This window comes from Dreissena polymorpha, chromosome 5 (genome assembly GCF_020536995.1).
Source record: "Dreissena polymorpha isolate Duluth1 chromosome 5, UMN_Dpol_1.0, whole genome shotgun sequence".
NCBI lineage: Eukaryota > Metazoa > Mollusca > Bivalvia > Myida > Dreissenidae > Dreissena > Dreissena polymorpha.
This window is the reverse complement of record NC_068359.1, coordinates 56,908,201-56,931,515: the sequence shown is the minus strand read 5'-3', so window position 1 is coordinate 56,931,515 and position 23,315 is coordinate 56,908,201. Positions and strand designations below refer to the sequence as shown.

The following is a 23,315-nucleotide window of genomic DNA, read 5'->3' as shown; positions in this document are numbered from 1 at the left end:
CTCCTTTTGTACATTTTGTTCTTTTGTTCATATATTATATGTTTGTGTTGAATTTGCTGAATTGTTTGTGTTCTAAAATGCAGAATTTAAAAGTTACGATTATTGTATTTTATACATTATGCAAAGATACCTGTTTTATGATTCATATGTTAAAGCACTTTTGTCATTGGTATAACCATGGATAATCTAAAATTAATCTCATACAACTGTAGGGGCCTAAATAACACTAAAAAACGTAGAGATGTCTTTGATTTTTTAAAAACAAAACAAGCACACATTTATTGTCTCCAAGACTGTCATTTTACTCCTGATATGAAAAATAGAATATATTCAGAATGGGATGGAGACTGTTTTTTTAGTTTTGGGCAATCAAATTCAAGAGGAATTTGCGTTTTGTTTAAAAAAAACTTACCAATCACAGTGAATAAAATTGAAAATGACTCTCTTGGAAACTACTTACTTTTAGATTTGACATATATGACAAACAGTTTTACCTTATGTACATTATACGGGCCCAATAAAGATACGCCCACTTTTTTTACAGACCTCTTAAAAAAAATAACAGATTTTAATACTGATAAATATATAATATGTGGAGACTTTAATTGTGTATTAGATGTAAACTTAGATTATCAAAATTATGCATCTATTAACAATAATAAAAATGCAAGAAATACACTGCAATCTATTATAAGAGATAACAATATAATTGATACTTTCAGATATCTAAATGGCACTATCCAACAATATACATGGAGACGGTTAACACCATTACAACAGGCTAGACTTGATTTTTTCCTTACTTCAAATAATCTGTCATCCAAAATTAGAAAATCTACTATTGATTCATGTTATAAGTCAGATCATTCCATCATTGACCTAGAAATAATTTTTGAGGATGTAGCACATGGAAAAGGGCTATGGAAATTCAACAATTCACTCTTAAAGGACATTGACTATTTAAACTGCATTAATACTTTGATAGAAAATATTAAACTACAGTACTGTATACCTATCTACAACATAGAAAACATAGAAAATATTCACAATAGCACCATACAGTTTGTCATCAATGACCAATTATTTCTTGAAACATTACTTATGGAAATAAGAGGAAAAACTATTTCTTTTTCATCATATAAAGCTAAACAGAACAAAAACCATGAATCAAATTTAATTAAGAAAATTGATATACTTCAAAAATCATTAACTGAAACTAATTCTGACCAACTCCGTGAGCTACAAAATGAATTAGAAAATGTGAGGGAAAGTAAACTTAAAGGATCTCTTATTCGTTCTAGAGCTAAATGGATGGAAGATGGAGAAAAACCCACAAAATACCTTTGCTCGCTCGAATCTAATCATTATACAAATAAGTCTATACCTTTTATTGAATTAGAAAACGGGGCTAAGTTAACAGAGCAAAACGATATTTTAAAAGAAGCTGTTTCATTTTATAAAACATTATACAATAAAAATGACAACGAAATAAAATACGATATTAATGCTGATCTATGTAATATTAATATACCTAAATTAAATAAAGTGCAATCTGACTCATTAGAAGGACTGCTGAATATTGAAGAAGTATCAATAACACTTAAAAATATGAAACATGATAAAAGTCCAGGTTCTGATGGATTCACTGCGGAATTCTTTAAGGTTTTTTGGAGTAAGTTAGGCCACTTCATAGTGAGAAGTCTAAATTATGCTTTTATTACAAATTCCTTGTCCATAACACAAAAACATGGAATTATTACTTGTGTTCCAAAAGAAAACAAACCGAGATGTTACCTGAAAAACTTACGACCATTGACATTATTAAATGTAGTTTACAAACTAGCATCGGGTTCCATTTCAAATAGATTAAAGACAGTACTTGATATTTTAATTTCCAAAGATCAGACAGGTTTCATTAAAGGTCGATTTATTGGTGAAAACACCAGATTACTTTACGATATATTGAAATATGCTGAAGATAATAATTTACCTGGGTTACTTATGACAATCGACTTTGAAAAAGCGTTCGATACTTTGTCCTTCCAGTTTATAGAAACAACTATTAGATTTTTTAATTTCGGACCAATGTTTCAAAAATGGATATTTATGTTCTTGTATAATACCATGGCCTCCATACAAATAAATGGATTCTTGTCAGATACTTTTTGTATAGAAAGGGGATGTCGTCAAGGAGACCCAATCAGCGCTTACATTTTTATTATTTGTGCAGAAATTCTTGCTATTAAAATAAGGGAAAGCAAAGAAATTAAAGGTATAACTATAAATGACCTACAATATAAAATATCACAATTTGCGGATGATACATCTTTATTTCTGGACGGATCAGAATCATCTCTTAATTCTACATTAGATATGCTTCATGAATTTTCATTATACTCTGGACTTAACATAAACTATGAAAAAACTAATTTAATTTGGATAGGCTCTATGAAATATAGTACTAGATCAATAAAAACTAAATACAAACTGACATGGGGAGCTACTACCTTTAAGGTTCTTGGAATAATGTTTGATATTAATTTAGACAAAATGGTAATGACAAATTTTGAAAACAAAATCGAAAGTATTAAAAGATCAATAAGTCATTGGAATCGCAGAAATATTACTCCTCTAGGAAAGATAACCATTGTTAAATCATTATTTCTACCTTTACTTATTCATCTATTTGTATCACTACCAACTCCAAGCGTAGACACTATGAAAACAATAAATCAATACTTTTATGACTTCATTTGGGCAGGACCGAGCATAATTAAAAAAACAGTAATTGTTAAAGATTATAATGAAGGTGGATTAAATATGATAGATATATGTTCTTTTGAAAATTACATGAAAATAACATGGCTTAAAAGAATAGTGTCAGGAGAAGGAAATTGTTATGCACTGGCTAAATCGTTAATAGATTTTAAAATATTATTCAATACTGGTAAAATGTATGCCGAAAAAATATGTTTACACTTGAGAAATAAATTTTGGCTTGATGTTTTGAAAAACTATATATTGTATATTGAAAAGCTGCCAATATTAAATTGGGATGATATTTTAGATATGCCTCTTTTTTATAATCATAATTTTAAAATTAGCAATAGCTTTATCTATATTAAATGTCTATATGAAAGAGGCATTCGGTTTGTGAGAGACATAATGATAGAAAGAAACTGCTTCATTCCCAAAGAATCTTTGGATACACAACTTGGAACAAATGTAAACTTCCTATTGTACCAAGGATTAATAAACGTAATAAAGAAATACATTGACAATTTTGAAGACCTGCCAAATTTTGACAAAAACACTAAAGGACCCATATTACCAACTTACATAAAAAAAATATTAACCAGTCCGAAAGAAGAGAAACATATTTATAAAACATTAATTCAAAACAATGACATTCCAGCTTGTAACACTAAATGGAACTCAGAATTTTTAAATATTGATTGGAAAAAAGTGCATGGACTTGTTTTCAATCTAACTAAGGAAACATATATCAGATGGCTCCAGTACAGAATAGTCCACAGAATATTGGGAACAAAATCCCTAATGTTCAAAATGAAAATTGTTACAAATAATCTATGTACATTCTGTAATTTGGAAGTTGAAAATATAATTCACTTGTTCTGGAACTGTCCATATACCCAAGAAATTATTAAATTTGTTGTTGATATTGTTCGTAGAAGTAGACCAAGCATACATATTCCCATTACATGTCAGGATCTAGTACTTGGAATTATTAATCCAAAAATGAATGATTTAAATATAGTTTGCCTAGAGCTTAAACGGTATATCTTTCATTGTCAAAGAAAAAACAGAATCCCCTCAAAGTACGGACTTGTAAACAGAATGAAACAAACTTTTGAAATTTACAAAAGCACAATTAAATCAGATGAGGAATTAAAAATATGGTCCCTTGTGAAAATATTTACTGACATCACATATAATGACATAACTAACCATAACACATAATTCAACTAATACATATGAATTTGTTTTGTTGTTCTTGTAAACTCTGCATTATCAGCTTGCGTATATAATGCAATTCAGCACCCATACTAATTTTTTTTTTTTCTAATGTGCAATTTTTATGTTAAATGATATGTACATACTTATATTCAACACTAATTTAGTTTGTATTGAACAAACTAGTGTATGTTGTCGTTGTTACATACTTGTACTATAACTCAATTATAATTGTATATAAATGTATGTTTGAAATTAATTACCAAATTGCTATACATGAACTACTTTGTTATATGAAATTCATAATGTATGTAATATTCTACGGAGTGAATAAAATTTTGCAGGTAAAAAAAAAAAAAAAAAAAAAAAAAAAGATTTCTACAACAGGCTCTTCACCAATCCCAACTTAAAAGAGACCTTCAAAAATGTAATTATGTTGGTGGAGATTATTTTGTGCATTCCTGTTTCAAGTGCTGTGTGCGAGAGAGGATTTTCAGCAATGGCACGCATCAAGTCAGATTGGAGGGCCAGCTTGAACATTAAAATGCTGAATTACTTCATGATAATCACACTCTAGGGTCCACAACTTTCAGACTACAACGCTGAAAGGGCTCTTGCTATGTGGTGGCATGGTGGACAGAGGGCAAGACGACCAGACTTTGATGATCCCGAGGAGATGATCTTATAGGAACAGAAATGTACGTCAATTACATTGATTCAGTATTATGTGTACAAAGTGTGAATAAGACATGTATTTAGAAGCTTGTTGTTGATCATGTTTTTTATTGATTCATGTTTTCTAGTCTAACATTAATATATTGGTCTCTCCTTGTTGTTTATTATGCTGATTCAGTATTATGTGTGAAGTGTGACAAAGACAAGTATATTGAAACTTTCCAGTTTGTGACCATGTTCTCTTTTTTGTGCCATGTTTATCTAGTCAAACATCAAGATGTTACTCAAAATACTCATATTAAGTTGTTAATGTTTAAAGTTTTGAAAGTTCTGATTAAAAGAAAAGAAATGATACCATGACGTCTTTATTACATTGTAATTCATTTGACAATTACAGAATACTTATCATATAATAATACTATTATTAAGTAGATGAATATTGAATTCATTAGGCTAGCATTAGTAAGGCAAGCTAATAAGAATGATTGAATCATAATTGCGCATCTCCAGGCACAAGAAAATACAAGTTGAATGATAAATATAAAGGTTTTGATAATACTTGGGTCGGGCACATGAAAGATTGGTCCGGGCTAGTAGGTTCTGCATTTACTAGCCCGAACGGGCTAGTTGAAAAAAAATTAGTGTTAAGCCCTGCAAGGGACATTGAAAATATTTGAGGTGGTACGCAAACTTTAACATAGATTTATCAATAATATGCATATTCTAAATGGAAAAAGGGCCATAATTCTTACAAAATGCTTGATACAGTTGTCTGCTCTTGTTTATAGATTGGGGTCATGTTGGTTAAGAAGTTTGCAAAATATGAAAGCAATATGTCAAGGGACATTGAAAATATTTTAGGTGGTACGCAAACTTTAACATAGATTTTTCAATAATATGCATATTCTAAGTAAAAAAAGGGCCATAATTCTTACAAAATGCTTGATACAGTTGTCTGCTTTTGTTTATAGGAAATATTTTGGGTGGTACGCAAACTTTAACATCTGCACGCTCACGCCGGGGTGAGTAACATAGCTCCACTTACTATATATTTCATACATAATAGTCTAGCTTCAAACATTTCATTTACTAGAAGGGCAACTTCTTTGGTTTGGTACAAAACAAATTTAATTGAGTTCCTTTTCTTAATAATAGTGAAAATTATGTTGAAAGGTCTATATTGGCACATATGAAATCAAGAGCTTTGTCACTAACTTTAAAATATCTCTGCACCATTTTGTCACAGACACTGCACACGTGCTCATGGCTAATAAGCTTAGTTTATGGGCACATGAAATAAATACATTTATGTGCATGAAATGTGTGTGTGTTGCACATGTTAACTTAAATGTTATGCCCTTTTGCATGTTTAAATTCAAATGTTTAAGAGTAGTGTTTCACAGATTTATAATTTTAAATGGCAAAAATGCCTATCTTAAAGGTCACATTACTCAACTCTTCATGGCAACGACATATTTTAAAATTCAATCAAACACTAGAGGCATGTGGAAGCAGTTTGTTCCTTAAATGAATAGCAGTTTATCACATGCTGCGCATTGCTTTCTATGATATATAACCGTTTTGATCTGTTTCTTTAACATGTGTAACACTGGTTTATAAGGATTTAAGTGGCTACTCTTTGTTTGGTATTGCATTATTTTGCTGAAATGACCATTTCATGTAAAGTAATCTGAAATGCAATCAAAAGGACTCTCCAGGTTTAACTTGATGTTTACATAAATACTAACTTTCTAAACTTTTTTTAAATAGATAAAAAAAGATCTGACACTTTTGTCATTTTAGACCATGATTTCGAAAAGGAATGTATAAGCACGCTTGACAAATATTCGATAACTAAAAAATTCCTGAACTCTGCAATGACGTGTTTATAGTTTCAAATAACTTGTTTAATACATGTGGAAAAAGTTTGCTCTTCACTTATTGTCTTTGTAATATCAGGTTTTTTTTGGCCCTATTTTGTAGCCGAAATTCAGCTATATTCCCAATCGCAAAAAGTATACTTTTTCCCAAAATTTGCTTAAAAATTCCCAATTGGGGAAAAACACTAATGACATCCGCTGTTTCGCTTTTTAACAAAGCGCAGTCCAATACGGTCTCGTACCGGGTTTAGACTAAACCTCGATTTGGATAACGTTGGCATTATTCGTGTGCACGATATTCTCCGTGTTGTTCAGGTGCTTATAATATTTGCGATGAAATTCAAGCGTTTTGTGATTCGGCTAAATGGAAAACAAAGATGTCGCACAATTCAAAATTTTACATGAAAAAGACTCCTAATTAAATGGTGCCTGATGTGACTGAAGACTTTGTGTGAGCTTATTATGTGGAAAACTGTTGATCATGATGGTGTTTGTGGTGTTTGAGATTAAAGATGCTGAACTAATTTATTTAGTTATAAATCTCAATTTATTTTCCCAATTTCTTGAAAATGCTGATAAAATTCCCAATTTCAAAGCCTTGGGCTATCTTCCCAAAAAGCTGAAAAAAAGCCCTGAATATAATCATTACAAATATTTTTCATATTTAACATGTGTAAGGTAGCTTTTTAAGTGTTAAATTGGCTCCTTTTTGTTTGAAAGACCAATAGTATAAAATAATTTTGCATAAATGACAATGCAATGTCAACTTAAGTAATGTAATGCAAACAACTTTCAACTTTTCATCAAGACTTTTATCTAAATTTAAATTTCCTTTGCGAATTTAAAAGCGTGTGATAAAAAAAGATTGTTTTTTTTTAGAAAAAGATTTTTAAAAGATAGCATCATATCGTTAATATTTCAGATCATCATCGTGCAAATACATTTCAATATGATACGGAAGGCGATTCAAGTGTGTTTAATAAGTCATAGCAACTCAATGTTCTAAACTAAATGTGTTATAGAAACAAACAATAAAGGCGTTGAACATTTCGTGAAAATAAATATTTTCTTTGCTTACATTTTAAATGTGCGAAGACAAGATTTTTTTCTTGATAATGATAAACATTTTTAAAGATATTGTTTCTTAATATGACGTTTGACCTTGTAGGATGACCTTGACCTTGACCCTTCACCACTCAAAATGTGCAGCTCAATGAGATACACATGCATTTCAAATATAAAATTGCTAGCTTCAATATTGCAGAAGTGACATTACATGAGCAATTTTTACCATATATTTGACCTTGAAGGATGACCTTGACCTTGACCTTTCACCACTAAAAATGTGCAGCTCCATGAGATACACATGCATGCCAAATATCAAGTTGCTATCTTCAATATTGCAAAAGTATTCATAAAATGAGCGATTTGGGCCACATATATTTGACCTCTGACCTTGAAGGATGACCTTGACCTTGACCTTTCACCGCTCAAAATGTGCAGCTCTATGAGATACACATGCATGCCAAATATCAAGTTGCTATCTTCAATATTGCAAAAGTACTCATAAAATGAGCGATTTTGGCCACATATATTTGACATCTGACCTTGAAGGATGACCTTGACCTTGACCTTTCACCACTCAAAATGTGCAGCTCCATGAGATACACATACATGCTTAATATCAAGTTGCTATCTTGAATATTGAAATACTGCAAAAGTGTACATTAAATGAGCAAGTTTGACACATATATTTGACCTTTGACCTTGAAGGATGACCTTGACCTTTCACCACTCAAAATGTGCAGCTCCATGAGATACATATGCATGCCAAATATCAAGTTGCTATCTTTAATATTGCAAAAGTTATTGCAAATGTTAAAGTTGGGGCAAACAATCCAACCAACCAACCAACAGACCAACAGACAGGGCAAAAACAATATGTCCCCCACTACTATAGTGGGGGACATAAAAAATCTCCTTGACCCAGCTGCTCGGTTTCTAAGCCAAAGGGAAACATTTTTAAACTTGAAAGAGATATTATTTTAACAAGAGTGAGGTTTCAAAAGTGTGCACAAAATAAATGTTGATAACTGACAACAGATGATGGAAAAAGAATGATGGACAAATGACAATCAAAAAGGTAACCATAAGCACACACTTTGCCATCAGGTGAGCATAAATGCAGACAATTTTGTTTCAAATTTCAAACCCGTACGCCTGCGTCATGTGAATGGACACAGACAAATAACATCCAACACTTACACAAGTGTTCCCAGCACTGATGAAACCGAGACAATAGTTGTGTACAAGGGCTCATGTTCATCTGTAAAAGAATCAAACAATATAAATTAACCGTTTACCAATTAGATATGTATTTTGACATATGTGTAGTCCCGTATAAAGTTACATTTCATAAAATATTTTGCCTACTAAATTAAAAGTTTTTAAGGATTCATTTCCAACCCTTAGATACTGATAAGCAGCAAACAGCATAAAACCTGAACAGACTTACAGTTACTTGCACGCTGTTCTAGTTTTTTGCTGGTTGCAAAAGCAATTTCCACTTTGCTTCTTATGGGGAAAAGGGTTACGCACATGATGATTTACGTACATGTACATGTATTTATAAATGTACATTTTAATTTTTTAAACAATACAAAAAAAAATATAAATAATTTTTAAACAAATGCTATTATCTTTACACAATTGTGAACAGTGAAAATTGTAATCATACATCTGAATAATACAACTTTAAAAAATATCTTTTCTTTGTAAAGAAACCATGGCCAGGGATATATGTCACACATACGGGACTTGCTTTCTTTCAATATATAATCTTGCTTAACCATAGGAGATGTTTGAAACACTGTGGTAGTGGTACTTACTGGGCGTGGCTGTCATTCTGACACGAGCATTGGGGTCAGGACGACCCAACCTATCAACGACAGAAAACACAACAATTAATGTATACATATATCACATTTCAGTACGATCTAGAATCTTAACCCTTTACCACTTAGTTGCGCATTGTGACGCATCTGTAGTCCCTTAGAAAGTAAAATTTAATTTAAGACCTTTCTTACTATATTCAAGTTTTTAAAGGCTTCATTTTCAACCCTAACATACTGATGAGCAGCAAATGGCATAAAACCTGAAAAGACTGCGAGTTACTTGTAGGCTGTTCTGGTTTACGCTGTTTGCACATAGCCATTTTCACTTTGCTTCTGAGTGGGAAAGTGTTAACTGCATATATCTTATTTAAAATATGCTGGTAGCTGTAATACATGAACAGATAAGTACAGCACACTTTAAGGTTAAAATTGCAGTGTCATTCTTTAAAAAAAAAACAGCAATGTCAGCAATGTCACCTAATAATCATCGTTGGCTTTGTTAAATTGTTCCAAATTTTCACACAAATCATTTATCTTTCAACTCTTCCCAAGATTTTGTTTACATAAAAAAAATACACAAGAGATGTTTTTGTCAGAAACACAATGCCCCACTTTGAATCCATATATTTGACCTTTGACCTTGAAGGATGACCTTGACCTTTCACCACTCAAAATGTGCAGCTCCATGAGATACACATGCATGCCAAATATCAAGTTGCTCTCTTCAATATTGCAAAAGTAATGACCAAGGTTAAAATTTTGTGACACATACAATGACAGACAGACAAACAGACAGGCCAAAAACAATATACCCCCGATCATTCAATTCGGGGACATAACAATTACCATGAGCATTTGAAAAATCACAAATAAAGCAACATGCTCTGAAATAGAACACGGTTTCAACAGCTAAGCACATAATATTCCATTATATATTCCAGACTATTATTGTTGGAAGTATCATTTTGACAAAGGCCCCCTTACCTCAGCAGAGTCACATTAATGACACATGGCCAGCAGCCAGGTTGGTCCTTGTCAGCGTACCAGGGGCACGGCTCACACTCTGTCAGGGAGAAATAAACATTTGAGCCTCGTTCTGGGAATACAAAGAGCCTTTTCATTAAGTGTCATCCCACATAAGACTGTTCAGTCGGCAAAGGCTAATCAAGGACGACATTTTCTCCCTTTAAAGTGTTTTTTATTTAAGAAAGTCTCTTCTTAGATAAGATATAGTCAAGCTAGAAAGTGTTGTCCCTGATTAGCCTGTGCTAACTGCAGTGGTCGTTTAATGGAGGTATTCGGATAATGCTTATTTTTAGTAATAGTAACCTTGACCTTAAGCCGACTCCCATGATAGGTCATGATAGATCTTCCCCTATACACCCCATATACAATCCTAAACTGGTTGCCATGGTGCGGTGGACATGATGTCGGCCTAGCAACCAGAAGGTCACTGGTTTTATCCCCTCTCCTATGGGAGCGTTCTTTAGATCACCTACTAAGACATTAATTACTGGATCTTAGTCCCACGAAACAGACTCGAGTGCATTCAATAATCAATAGGCTTTTGAAACTTATCCTTAACTAGGCCTCGATGCAAGTTTGATAATTCACCCCTTGGTACATAAACTTTACAATGCTCACAATGTACCTTTATCATAAAGGTACATTGTGACATTAAAATAAGAAGGAACATGGAACCTGTTTGCACCAATAAGCGATATATTGTAAGTTTCATAAAGATTGGTGAAGATTGGTCTAAATATATTGACCTGAAACAACCTGTTTGCTGCTATTCATTATGAAGCAAAATTACCTTGACCTTTATAAGACTGATTCTAAAGGCAACCATAAGATAAATCTTTTTAAGTTAGCTAAATGATCTACATGTGTATACAGACAGTTTCACTACATAAAGGGTGGAGTTTGCAATAGGCACTGAAAGTTAAAAAGTGGTGAACATTTACTTGGTTGGTAAATATATGTTCATGAATGTTGAAAGACCACAGCACAAGTTCACCAAACTTAAATCATAAATGTGACCTTTTGACTGGTAACAAGTTTTTCTTAAGGCCTCACATGTTGACCTAGTTTTTTAATGGACATGTCCAAAAATCTAGATATTGCAAAAGGTAAACCTTATGACCAAGTTTCATACATTGTAAATGTGGCTTTAAGACTGGTAACCTTTTGCAGCTTAACCCTTACCCCTTATAAACGCATTTTGACGCATTTGAAATCTAATTAAATTTAAGTCATTTCTTATTAAAGTGTGAAAGGCTTCATTTCAAACCTTAAGATAAGGATGATTAGCAAACAGCATACAACCTGAACAGACTGCGAGTTACTCGCAGGCTGTTCTGGTTTTATGCTGTTTGCACATAGCCATTTTCACTTTGCTTCTGATGGGGAAAGGGTTAATATGTATTTCTACGCATTTGTTGTCATTTAGAAAGTTAAATGTAATTAAAGACCTTTCTTACTAGATTCAAGGTTCAAAGGCTTCAATTCAAACCCTTAGATACTGATGAGCAGCAAACAACATAAAACCTGAATAGACTGCGAGTTACTTGCAGGCTGTTATGGTTTTATGGTGGTTTGAAAATCAATTTTTACTTTGTTTCAAATGGGAGAAAGGGTTAAGAGTGGTTAAAGAGTTTTTTCTAAGATTTGACTTGATAACCTTGTTTTTGACACATATAGCCCAGAGTCAAACTAGGTCTTGATATTGTCAAATATTTTGGCCAGTTTTCATAAAGATTGAATTAAAAGTGAGGAATGTACACGTGGCTAAGAGCTAAAAGTTAATGACACAAGAAAGATCCTGGACATGCATCAATTATTAGAGCTTAGAATGAGCACTTTGTTCTCAGGTGTGCCTAACAACAAAATCAACTAATTGACAGATAAGCTAGAAAAAGGACTGGGAAAAAATGGAACTATTTTTAAAATTATAAATTTCAAAGAAACAAACAATTGCTAAAACTTGGAGGGTAGATATTTTTTACTAGACAAAGCTATGTTATCTTAACAGCACATTCATTTTTGATAAATGGTTGCAACAAATCTTATTACCGCCAGTAAGCTTGCTGAGCTGTTGATGGGCCAGACACTTGTCTTCTGTTTTACAGTTGCCTGCAAGTTTATAGGACGTCTCCGGCCAATGACAGTTCTCCAGGGCACATTCGCATGACAAAGGCAGCCAACTTGAATACCTGCCAGTCTCGACTGCATTGAAGTCATCTGCAAAGGTCAGTGAACTTAAAGTATAGCACAAATATCATTGAGATGTGCTCTGTGAAAAGGGGGTTTACTGCATGTGCGTAAAGTGTCGTCCTAGTATAGCCTGTGCAGTCCGCACAGGTTAATCAGGGAGGACACTTTCTGCCTAAACTGGATTTTTGCAAAGAAGAAACTTTTTGTAAATGAATGATACCATAAAAGCGGGAAGTGTCGTCCCTGATTAGCCTATGCAGACCCCATTTTCACAGAACACAGCCCAATTATAAGTTTTATTTGTATACTTCAGGCCTGGTGATGATTGTATTTATAAGCCTGATTTTTTTTTAAATATAAACATATAAGGGAGATTCAGAACCTTAAAGCTTTGATTCAGCATTCACAAACCACCATCAGACAGAATGACCCCAATATAACGTTGTCAAACTTTAATGATACTTTTTTTTTTAAAAGATTCATTCACACTGAAACAAAATCAACACATACTGCGTAAAATAAAAATTGTGTTCCTTATAGCACAAGCAGAAAATTTAACACTAGATGTGGTCTGGTAACATTTACTTAACATAATACAAAACGCTGCTTTTTATTTCTTTGTGGTCAGTGTTTTCATTATTATTTGGAACAATAGAATTTTTAAATAAAGCAACAGATTAGGCCGGGGGTCTGGGGACCCCCAAGGCTCCCAGTGGGTCCAGAGCAATGCCCTGGTAGAGGGTTCAGGAGGGCAAAGCACCCCGAGAAAAAAATGAATATGCAACTTTGGTTAATAGATATCAGTGCTCTGGCTGCAATTCATGATTGACAAAAAAGGAAATAAGACATGAGAGGAAAACAATATTATTTTCTTTCTATTACAATAAATTTTACCTGATGAGAACTTCATCTCACATTTTATTTACATCTCGCAAGAGTCAGAGTCACTATCACTGTAACTGCTGCTATAATCATCCTCCAAGTTAAATGTCTTAATAGCTGCTTTGATATTTTGCCTCAAGTCTTCCTGATCTAATAACATCACAGGGTTTTCACTGGCAAAGGTTGTGCTAATTTATTTTTATTTTTAATACTGAGCCATTCCGAAACTACCTGCTTAACAATGTCAACAGAATCCTCACATCTTGGCCCGTTTATAGTCACCTGTAACAAAGCTTCTAACATATCATTGGAAACTCTATTCCTGTGTATAGTTTTAATACATTTTTAAGAACTTGCTCCTCTCTCCGGCCAGGCATTTGTGTCAGGAAGTGAAGCTGCAACTTCAGCAATAAATGTTATCTTGGGGAAGAACTGCTTATATACAGGGACAGTTAGCAGTTGTATTTAACACCACTCTGTGCTTGTCATCTTGGATGTAGAGTTATGTGAAAATGTTGGTTTCAAAATATCCCTTAGATGGTATTTCTTCCATTCCACCCTGTTTTAAGCTGATCAGACAATTCTGCTCTATTTTATCCTCTGTAGTAATGTCAAGGTAGTATCTGTATTTCTCTATTGCCATATTCCTTAAACTGTGCTGTATCATTTGGAATACCCTGGATATCAAAAATACTAAATGAGGATATTATTTATGAAGTATCAGTAAACCTTCGGTCAATATTGTCTTTCAAAGCAGCAATGTTATTTTTTAATAAAGACGGATTTTCATTCATGGCTTTTGAGTTCAAAGAGAATTCAGCACTGATGTTATTAATTGAATCTATATTACTTTGCAAAGCCGTAATTGGTGTTTCTTCTTGAAGAATACTATCAAGTTTGTCTTTTCTCACTATTGACTTCAGGGATAATGGCAGAACAAATGAAAGAGCTCCTCTGAAAAACTCTTGACAGATGTGACAACACAGGACGTATATGTCGCAGAATGTAAATAACACCAAGAAATTTTATGTTTCTTATTTTCTAAGAAAGTCCCAAAGCTGTAGCATCTTCTGTTTTAGCAAGATCTAATGTTTGTAATAAAGCTTCATAGTCATTGTAGACTGCTGTAACAGAAGAATCAAGACGAAACCACCTGGTCCTACAGGCTTTCTTCAAGCGTGAAGCAACATTCTTAGATGCACAAATTCAATCCTTTAAGTTTCATCTGTACCTTAAGGGGTGTTACGGCAGTTTATTTTACCGAGAATATATTTATAGCAACACCGATGATGCTATTATCACAACTCAATATTTGTGTTATCAGTATCATCAAAAATGACCGAGTTGGTTCATAATTCAATTGTCAGTGTTTCGATCCCAGGTGGGGTTAATTTTTTTTAATTTTTTTATTTCTTTAATTTCATTCTTGTTTTATACTGGAGCTTTTTAGTCATGTCGTTTAAATTTATCAATTTAAAGCATGTAATAACAAACTTCAAAACAAGCCGAAATCAGTGAAGAAGTACATGTAAATTATTAATTATTAAACTTCGAGTTTTATACTGAATGGTATTATGTTTGTGATAAAATATTGTTTTTTTTTATTAATGTCTTTTGGTAAGCTGTTGTGATCCCAGTTAAGACTGTAAACAATTTCTTATGTGTATGCATATTTCTTACAATCTTTGTACCGGTACTTGGGTTTTCCTAATTCATGTATTTTTATAAAATTTATCGTAGACGGTAGGGATTGTTAAAACAAAAAATCTCGGTTAAAAGTGCGGTGACCCCTTTTATTTGTGTTTTATGACAACACGTAGATGAACATATTTGAGCAGTTTTGCAGAATTCTATATGACATAAAAAATAATTACATTTTGGTGTTAAAAATAGTAAAAAGTTTGATGTTTTTTGGGGTGACATAAAAAATGTAAACAAATTTTAATTCAACTTCTGTTCTCAATTTTTTTGGCATTGTGTTGTGTAATTCAATGGTATTTAATGTATCTCAGCTTATTATATATATATATATATATATATATATATATATATATATATATATATATATAGGCATTTAGGGATTTTCCAGTTTAAATGAAAAAGAACATGTTATAAAAATGTGAATAAAATCAAAACAAGGCCGGTGACCCTATAATTTTATTTCATTTTTCTTATAGTATTTGTAAATAGTACTTGAATATAAATTTTGAACAAAATCTATTTGGTGGAAAAAAAAATCAGCAAAATCGCAGCATCACCCCTTAAGATAACATGCCATTCTTTTGGGTGAGTTTTCAAAATAGTTTTATAGCTGCCTTAGAACAAGTTCTACGTCTTTCACATACTTTATGCCTTCACTGCTGTCTGTACAATAGAGGCCGAGTTTATGACATATACAGTGAATATTAATAAGAGTTTGGCACTTCTGTCTAAGTAATATAGCAACCTTCTCCTTTTTTCCCAACCATTACCGATGCACCATCAGAGGAAAATCCTGTAAATTTACCAAGATCAAGCCCACTGGTTTTATTGACTCAAGAAGAAGATCAGAGATGGATTTGGCATTTGCTGAAATGTTTAAAAATGTTCTGACAGGGAAGAAATAATGTTTGCACACTACCTAGCTCCTAATCAAAATACTGAATAAATGTAATCACATTTTCTGTCACGCTAATATCTGATACTTCATCTGTCAGCAAACCATATACTTGGGCCTTGTGAGCTTTCTCTAGTACACTATCATTGACTGTATCACCAAGTTACAGAAAAATCCCTTTGTGAACCAGCAGCCTTGTGGTTAAAAAAAAGACATTTTCAATCATATCTACCAATGGCAACAATTTCCTATTTGATACAAAAACTTTCATAAGAAAGTAAACAGTGGAGAAAACTTTTTGATATAAAGATGATTCAACATTCTTTTTGTGGCACACTTCAGTACGAAACATTGACAATTTATGAGCAATTTCTTTGTCAAAGTTAGACACTCATCATCAGTAAAAGGCTTGTGCTTTTCTTTACTCCCAGAATTTGATGATTTTTCCGAACTAGTAGGCATAACCGTATCTGTCTTATCACTTCCTGAAACTGTCAGCTGATCTAAGTTGCTCTGCGATGATGTCAAATCAAGTGACATTGCTTCACTTGTGTTAAGGTTCGCAGAACCATCATCTGAGCCTTTAAAAGATCAAATCAGATTAATTTCCGTAAGCAGTTTTTTTCTCATCTTTTTTCATATCTTTTTTATTTTATTAAATATATCATTTTATTTAAAAACTTAGTGATCAAATTATATTATTAAATTATTTGAACAGATCACCTTCTATCATCATAATATGTTGAGTTTTTTGGCACCCAAAGATAAATTTACTCATAAAGCAAGAAAATATCAAACTAATATTTACATTTTAGTAATTAATATGACAGGTCCAATTACAGACATATTAGATTGTCCTTATGTATTAAATTTATTAAATCAAAATTGTCCTCTGCTCCATTAAAATGGCAAAAACGAAGTAATAATGTAAGAAGCTTTCAATCCTTACTTAATTTAAAAATAGATCTATATGGAAAAAAACACAACAAAGAAATAAAAAAAAATCAATCAAGGGTGATTATGTAAAACTATAAACAGTTGAATACAATTCGAAAGTTCAATTCTGATAATGCGGAAAACTTACCCTCTTTCCCGATAAAACTATAACAACAATCAAATTCGTTGAATTGATATCCCCTGCCAATATGCTTCTGGACACAAGTGTTATATTTGCCACTCAAAAAAGCATTTTTTTCGAGAAACAAAAGGGCCATAACTCCGTTATTAACAGATGGTGTACAATGCTATTTGACATGCATCATCCTCTTATCTATATGTATACTCATACCAAGTTTCAATGAAATCCGCTAAAGCACTTCCAAGATATGGCACCGGACACAAAAAAGCATTTTTTCAAGATACAAAGGGCCATAACTCCGTTATTTACAGATGGTGTACAATGCATTTTGGCGTGCATTATCCTCTTATCCATATATATACTCATGTCAAGTTTCAATGAAATCCGCCAAAGCATTTCCAAGATATAACTCCGGACACAAAAGTGCCGGACGGACGGAAGGATGGACGGACGGAAAAACAGATGGACAGACAACGCCAAAACAATATCCATCCGCCGATGGCGGGGAATAACAAACGGCACTAGGAAAAGTCACAACAATCGTGAACGAAGCCGCTCTAAAACAGCGTAAAAAAAGATAACGAGAACCAAAACAAATATAACAGATAGTTATTAAACAATAACTAACAATAAAAACAGGAAGAAAAATCAACTGTGTCATTTGTTTCTAAACAGATTTAGCTTTAAAGCCGAAATCTAACAGATTATTTTTTCTTTTCTTTCGACCAGAATCCATGCTGAATTTACATCGGTTTCTGTTACAACGCTTCTGATTGGCTCTTTCGTTTTAGACCAACGAATCGTCAACGATGTTTTAATAACAAGAGCTGTCAGAGGACAGCGCGCTCGACTATTCGAGTGCTTAACATTATAACGTAAGCCATCATGGGGAAATTGTTCATATTCAACTAGAGCTTTGTCACAGACGTGACGAATACCCCCACATGCCGCATTGACACATAATATTTTGCATGTCGTCTTCACAAAAAACAGCAAACACCATGCTCAATTTTTAAAACGCACTCAGTGACCCCTTAACCTAGTTTTTGACCCAAAAAGGCCCATTTTCTAACCTGGCCTTAAGATCATCGCCATAAAACTTATGACCAAGTTTGGTAAAGATCGGATGTAAACTACCTGAATTAGAGAGCGGACACCATGCTGAATGTTTAAAAACGCACTAAGTGACCCCGTGACCTGGTTTTTGACCCGACAAGGCCCATGTTCGAACTTATCATAGACATCAAGCAGATTGAACTGGTGACTACGTTTGGTGAGGATTGGATGAAAACTTCTTGAATTAGAGAGCGGACAACATGGTGAGGTTTAAAACACAATAAGATACCACGTTACCTAGGTTTTGACCCGGCATGACCTATATTCAAACTTGACCTAGACATCATCTAGATACAACTTCTGACCAAGTTTGGTGAAGATTGGATGAAAACTACTTGAATTAGAGAGCGGACAGAATTGTGATGTTTAAAACTCACTAAGTGACCCCGTGACCAAGTTTTTGACCCGGCATGGTCCACATTCAAACTTGCCCTAGACATGATTAACATACAACTTCTGACCAATTTTGGTGAAGATTGGATGAAAACTACTTGAAATAGAGAGTGGACAACATGCTCAATGTGTTAAACGTACTAAGTGACACCGTGACCTAGTTTTTGACCCGGCAAGGCCCATGTTCGAACTTGGCCTAGACATCATGTAGATACAACTTCTGACCAAGTTTGGTAAAGATCGGATGAAAACTACTTGAATGAGAGAGCGGACAACATGCTGAATGTTTTAAACGCACTAATAGACCCCGTGACCTAGTTTTTGACCCGGCAAGGCCCATGTTCTAACTTGGCCTAGACATCATGTAGATACAAATTCTGACTAAGTTTGGTGAAGATCGTATGAAAACTACTTGAATTAGAGAGCGGACAACATGCTGAATGTTTAAAACGCACTAAGTGACCCCGTGACCTGGTTTTTGACCCGGCAAGGCCCATGTTCGAACTTGGCCTATACATCATGTAGATACAACTTCTGACCAAGTTTGGTGAAGATTGGATGAAAACTACTTGAATTAGAGAGCGGACACTTAATACGAACCGACAGACATACCGACCGACCGACAGACAAGTTCACTCCTTTATATCCCCCTAAACTTCGTTTGTGGGGGTATAATAATTTATTAGAAGATTTTTCAAAAATGAAAAAGGAAAAAAAAATTTGGGGGGAGGGTGAGAGAGGTAATGTGGGGTGTGGTCATTTATTAGACGATCTTTCAAAAATACAAAAAGGAAAAAAAATGGGGGGGTAGGGGTCGAGAGGGGGGTATAATATGGGGTGTGGTAATTTATTAGATGATGTTTAAAAAAAATTGGGGTAAGGGTGGCTGAGAGGGGGTATAATGTGGGGTAGGTAATTTATTAAATGATGTTTAAAAAAATGTTGGTGGGGGAGGTTGGGCGGACGGGGGAGGGATTCTGGGTAGGGGCGTGGGGTATTGTTTGGGTGGAATCCATTGTGGTATTCAGATAAGTGTTGTTTTGTCAAAGAAATAATAAAATGTGATAATAAATAACGAAGTTATGACAATTTAAGCAAGCTGTTTAATTATCTAAGTGTAAAAGGGGCCATAATTATGTACAAATGCTTGATACAGTGGTCTGCTCTTATTTATAGGTTGGGGTCATGTTGGATAACAAGTATGCAACATTTAAAAGCAATATATCAAAGGATATAGAAAATATTTGGGGCAGTACGCAAACTTTAACATAGATTTATCAATAATATGCATATTCTAAGTAGGCAATAATAAAAGGGGCAATAATTATGACAAAATGCTTGATAGAGTTGTCTGCTCTTGTTTATAGGTTGGGGTGATGTAGGTAAACAAGATTGCAAAATATGAAAGCAATATGTCAAGGTACAATGAAAATAAATGGGGTAGCACGAAATCTTTAACATTTGCTGCATATTCTAAGTGGAAAAGGGGCCATAATTATGACGAAATGCTTGATAGAATTGTCTGCTCTTGTTTATAGGTTGGGGTCATGTTGGTAAACAAGTATGCAAAATATGAAAGCAATATGTCGAAGGACAATGAAAATATTTGGGGTCGTACGAAAACTTGTACATTTCCACGCTAACGCTAACGGAAACGGAAAAGGAAACGCCGACGCCGGGGTGAGTAGGATAGCTCCACTATATATATTTCATATATAATAGTCGAGACAAAAACGGCGGGGTGTGAAATTTTTCGTTTAAACGCTTCTGATTGGCTCTTTCGTTTTAGACCAACGAATCGTCAACAATGTTTCATAAAAAAGGTGCGGTGTGACGCCACTAAATTTATTTCACTAGCGGATAAAAAACAACCGTTTTTCGACATTTTCAACCAATGATATTGATCGCCAATCGGTTAATAATGAAAACACATGAAAACATTTACTGTGATTCAATATATTTCCTTTGAATTTCTCGACGATATAGGAACATTAACAATCAAACACGAGAATTGCTTCGGGCAGCGATGGAAACATGACAAATAATCATTATGTTATTAATTAGCATAGCTCAAGCAAGGACGTCCTGCTCTTAACAATTCAGCAAGAAATAAGAGATGTGTTCGTCATAAACACAATGCCCCCTGTTAAATCCGCTTTGAAATAAAAATTTGTTGTTGTGTTTTTTTACCTTTGACCTTGAAGGATGACCTTGACCTTGATTTACCACCACTCAAAATGTGCAGCTTCATGAGAACGCCGCTTTGAATTTTTTGGTTTCCTTTTACCTTTGACCTTGAAGGATGACCTTGACCTTGAACTTCCAACACTCAAAATGTGCAGCTTCACGAGAACGCCGCTTTGAATTAATTTTTTTTGACCTTTGACCTTGAAGGATGACCTTGACCTTGAACTTCCACCACTCAAAATGTGCAGCTTCAATCAGATACACATAAATGCCAAAAATCAAGTTACTAAATTCAATAATGCAAAAGTTATAGCCAACGCTTTGATATAAGTTATAAGCATTTTACAATGCTAAATCCTTGAAATGCACTGAGTGACCCCGTGACCTAGTTTGACCTCGCGTGACCTATATTCGAACTCGACCTAGATATTGTCTAGATACAACTTCTGAGGAAGTTTGGTAAATATCGGATGAAAAGTATTTGAAATAGAGAGCGGACACGAAAAGTGTGACAAACAGACAGACAGACAGACTGACAGACGGACAGTGCGAAAACTATATACCCCATTTTCCACGAAAGGCGGCATTAAAAAGAAAAGAGAACGTGCAAAAATGAAATTCTATGTGGAGCTATGCGTAGCTGAATGGAACTACGTCAATGATAGAATAGGGTTTTCTAATTATTCTGATTTTGCCTGTAATGTATTATAATGTGGCGCGTACCTAAAAGAAAGCACAGGTGCTCTCCAAATTGTGCAAATTAATATGTTAGCCAAATTAATCCGATTCTGACTTGAGATCATTTGTAAAACCAAGTAAGACGGCATCATGAAACGAGTTTAAATACTGCAGAAAGCTACATAATGTTTGTATTTTATGTTTTTACACCAATGTTACTTGTATTTGAGTTCATATTGTAATAAGCCTTCCTATGGCACTTTTTGTAGTTGGAAGTTTTTATATAGCATTATAGGATCGGGCTGTGTTTATGGATCTGTAAACATCATTTAGGAGCCCATGTTTACTGCTGCCAGTTACAATAAATGGGAAAGTAAGTGTTCTCCTTGAAAATGTTTTTATCATAATTGAAAGTGTATTTTACAAATTTTGTATGGGTATTAGCGGTACTTTAAATGACTATTGTATCTATTTAACATTATTTAACAAGCCCCTGCGACCATGACATTAAACTCCTTGACCAAAAATTTAAAAGGCATCTTCCTTTCCTGACAAGTAAACAGTCTTACAATTCTGATTATTGTAAGTGATGCATTCACAAGATTTCAAGAACAATTTAAAAGTGGACCGACCAGCAAACCAACCGATGAACATAGCATTGGATAAAAGGTTGAATGCAATGCAGTAAATGGTTGAAACTAGAGCTCCTACCTGGGGGACATCTCTTATGATTTCTATCCAACTCCTTAAAACATGCTGTATTCATCAAATTCAAGGAAGACACGTTGAGCCTCTGTACGTAGCCCTGTTTACAAGGAATGCACACATCTTCAGAACCATAGTCAGAACAAGCCTCAAGTCCGTAGCCTGTAAAGAAACGTCATTTGATTATAGTTGTATGAGGAATCGTCATTTATCTGTATGTGGATAACCACTACATGGTTCTACAATTAATATACAAAAATGCTCAGATCAGGGGTGTAATTTAAGAACCAACTCAGGGGAGGCAAATGCCCTCCCCCCTTACAGGGTTCAACTAAACTCTATGTAGATCCAGCAAAGTTAACAACAATTTGTAAAATAAGTTAAGGAAATCAGCAGAAAGGAGGAAAAATCACACCCCTGTAAGATACTGTTGAATGCTAAATTAATAAATGTATTTTATATTGTAATTGACTTACATACTGCTAAAATCAGATTGGTTGATTAGTTTATAAAAAAGAAAAATATATATGAATGTGGAATGCATTCAAATAATATGTAAAACAAATGCATGAACTTTCTTTTGTGTTAAGACAGATTTAGAAAACCTTTAGCCATATCTTCAAACAACAAGATGACGCATTCAAAAACCATATTATGCGCCCAGTTGAAGCACTATCGGTATGAATTCATTTGCTAATTTTAATAAGTCCAAACAAAGGTCATAATCAAAGTAATCAAGGTCAAGGACAGAAATATACACCAGTAATAAAAAAGAAAGTTTGATGAATATTTGGTGAAACGTTAATAAATCAAGCGAGCTGAAATGGCGAATTTTGCACAAATTGTATAAACAAAGGGCAACAGCTCCAAAGTGCCAGATGTGATTTGGCTGGATTTTAAAGTTTGCATTCGTCTATTGTTAATACAATTGTAATGGAAGTTTGGTTAAGAGAAAAAAAAAACTACTTTCAGTAAGAGAGCAGAAAATGCAAATTTTTATACAAATAAAAGGAAATAACTCTAAAGCGCAAGGTGTTGGC

General features: G+C 33.7%; 1 protein-coding gene across 4 annotated transcripts in view; it reads right to left on the bottom strand.

Annotated features, from left to right (window-relative positions):
- Window positions 1-23,315, bottom strand: part of LOC127830974 (uncharacterized) — a 357,196-nt gene that overhangs the window by 139,591 nt on the left and 194,290 nt on the right. For 2 of the 4 annotated variants that reach the window (XM_052355923.1, XM_052355925.1), the window contains exons 5-6: window positions 22,282-22,437; window positions 12,500-12,667 (exon numbers count right to left, since the gene is read on the bottom strand). In XM_052355923.1, the coding sequence (XP_052211883.1) occupies window positions 12,500-12,667; window positions 22,282-22,437 (324 nt within the window). Of the gene's footprint in view, window positions 1-8,795; window positions 8,857-9,418; window positions 9,469-10,408; window positions 10,488-12,499; window positions 12,668-22,281; window positions 22,438-23,315 lie in introns of all 4 variants that reach the window. The other 2 variants (XM_052355926.1, XM_052355927.1) reach the window with 2 other exon arrangements.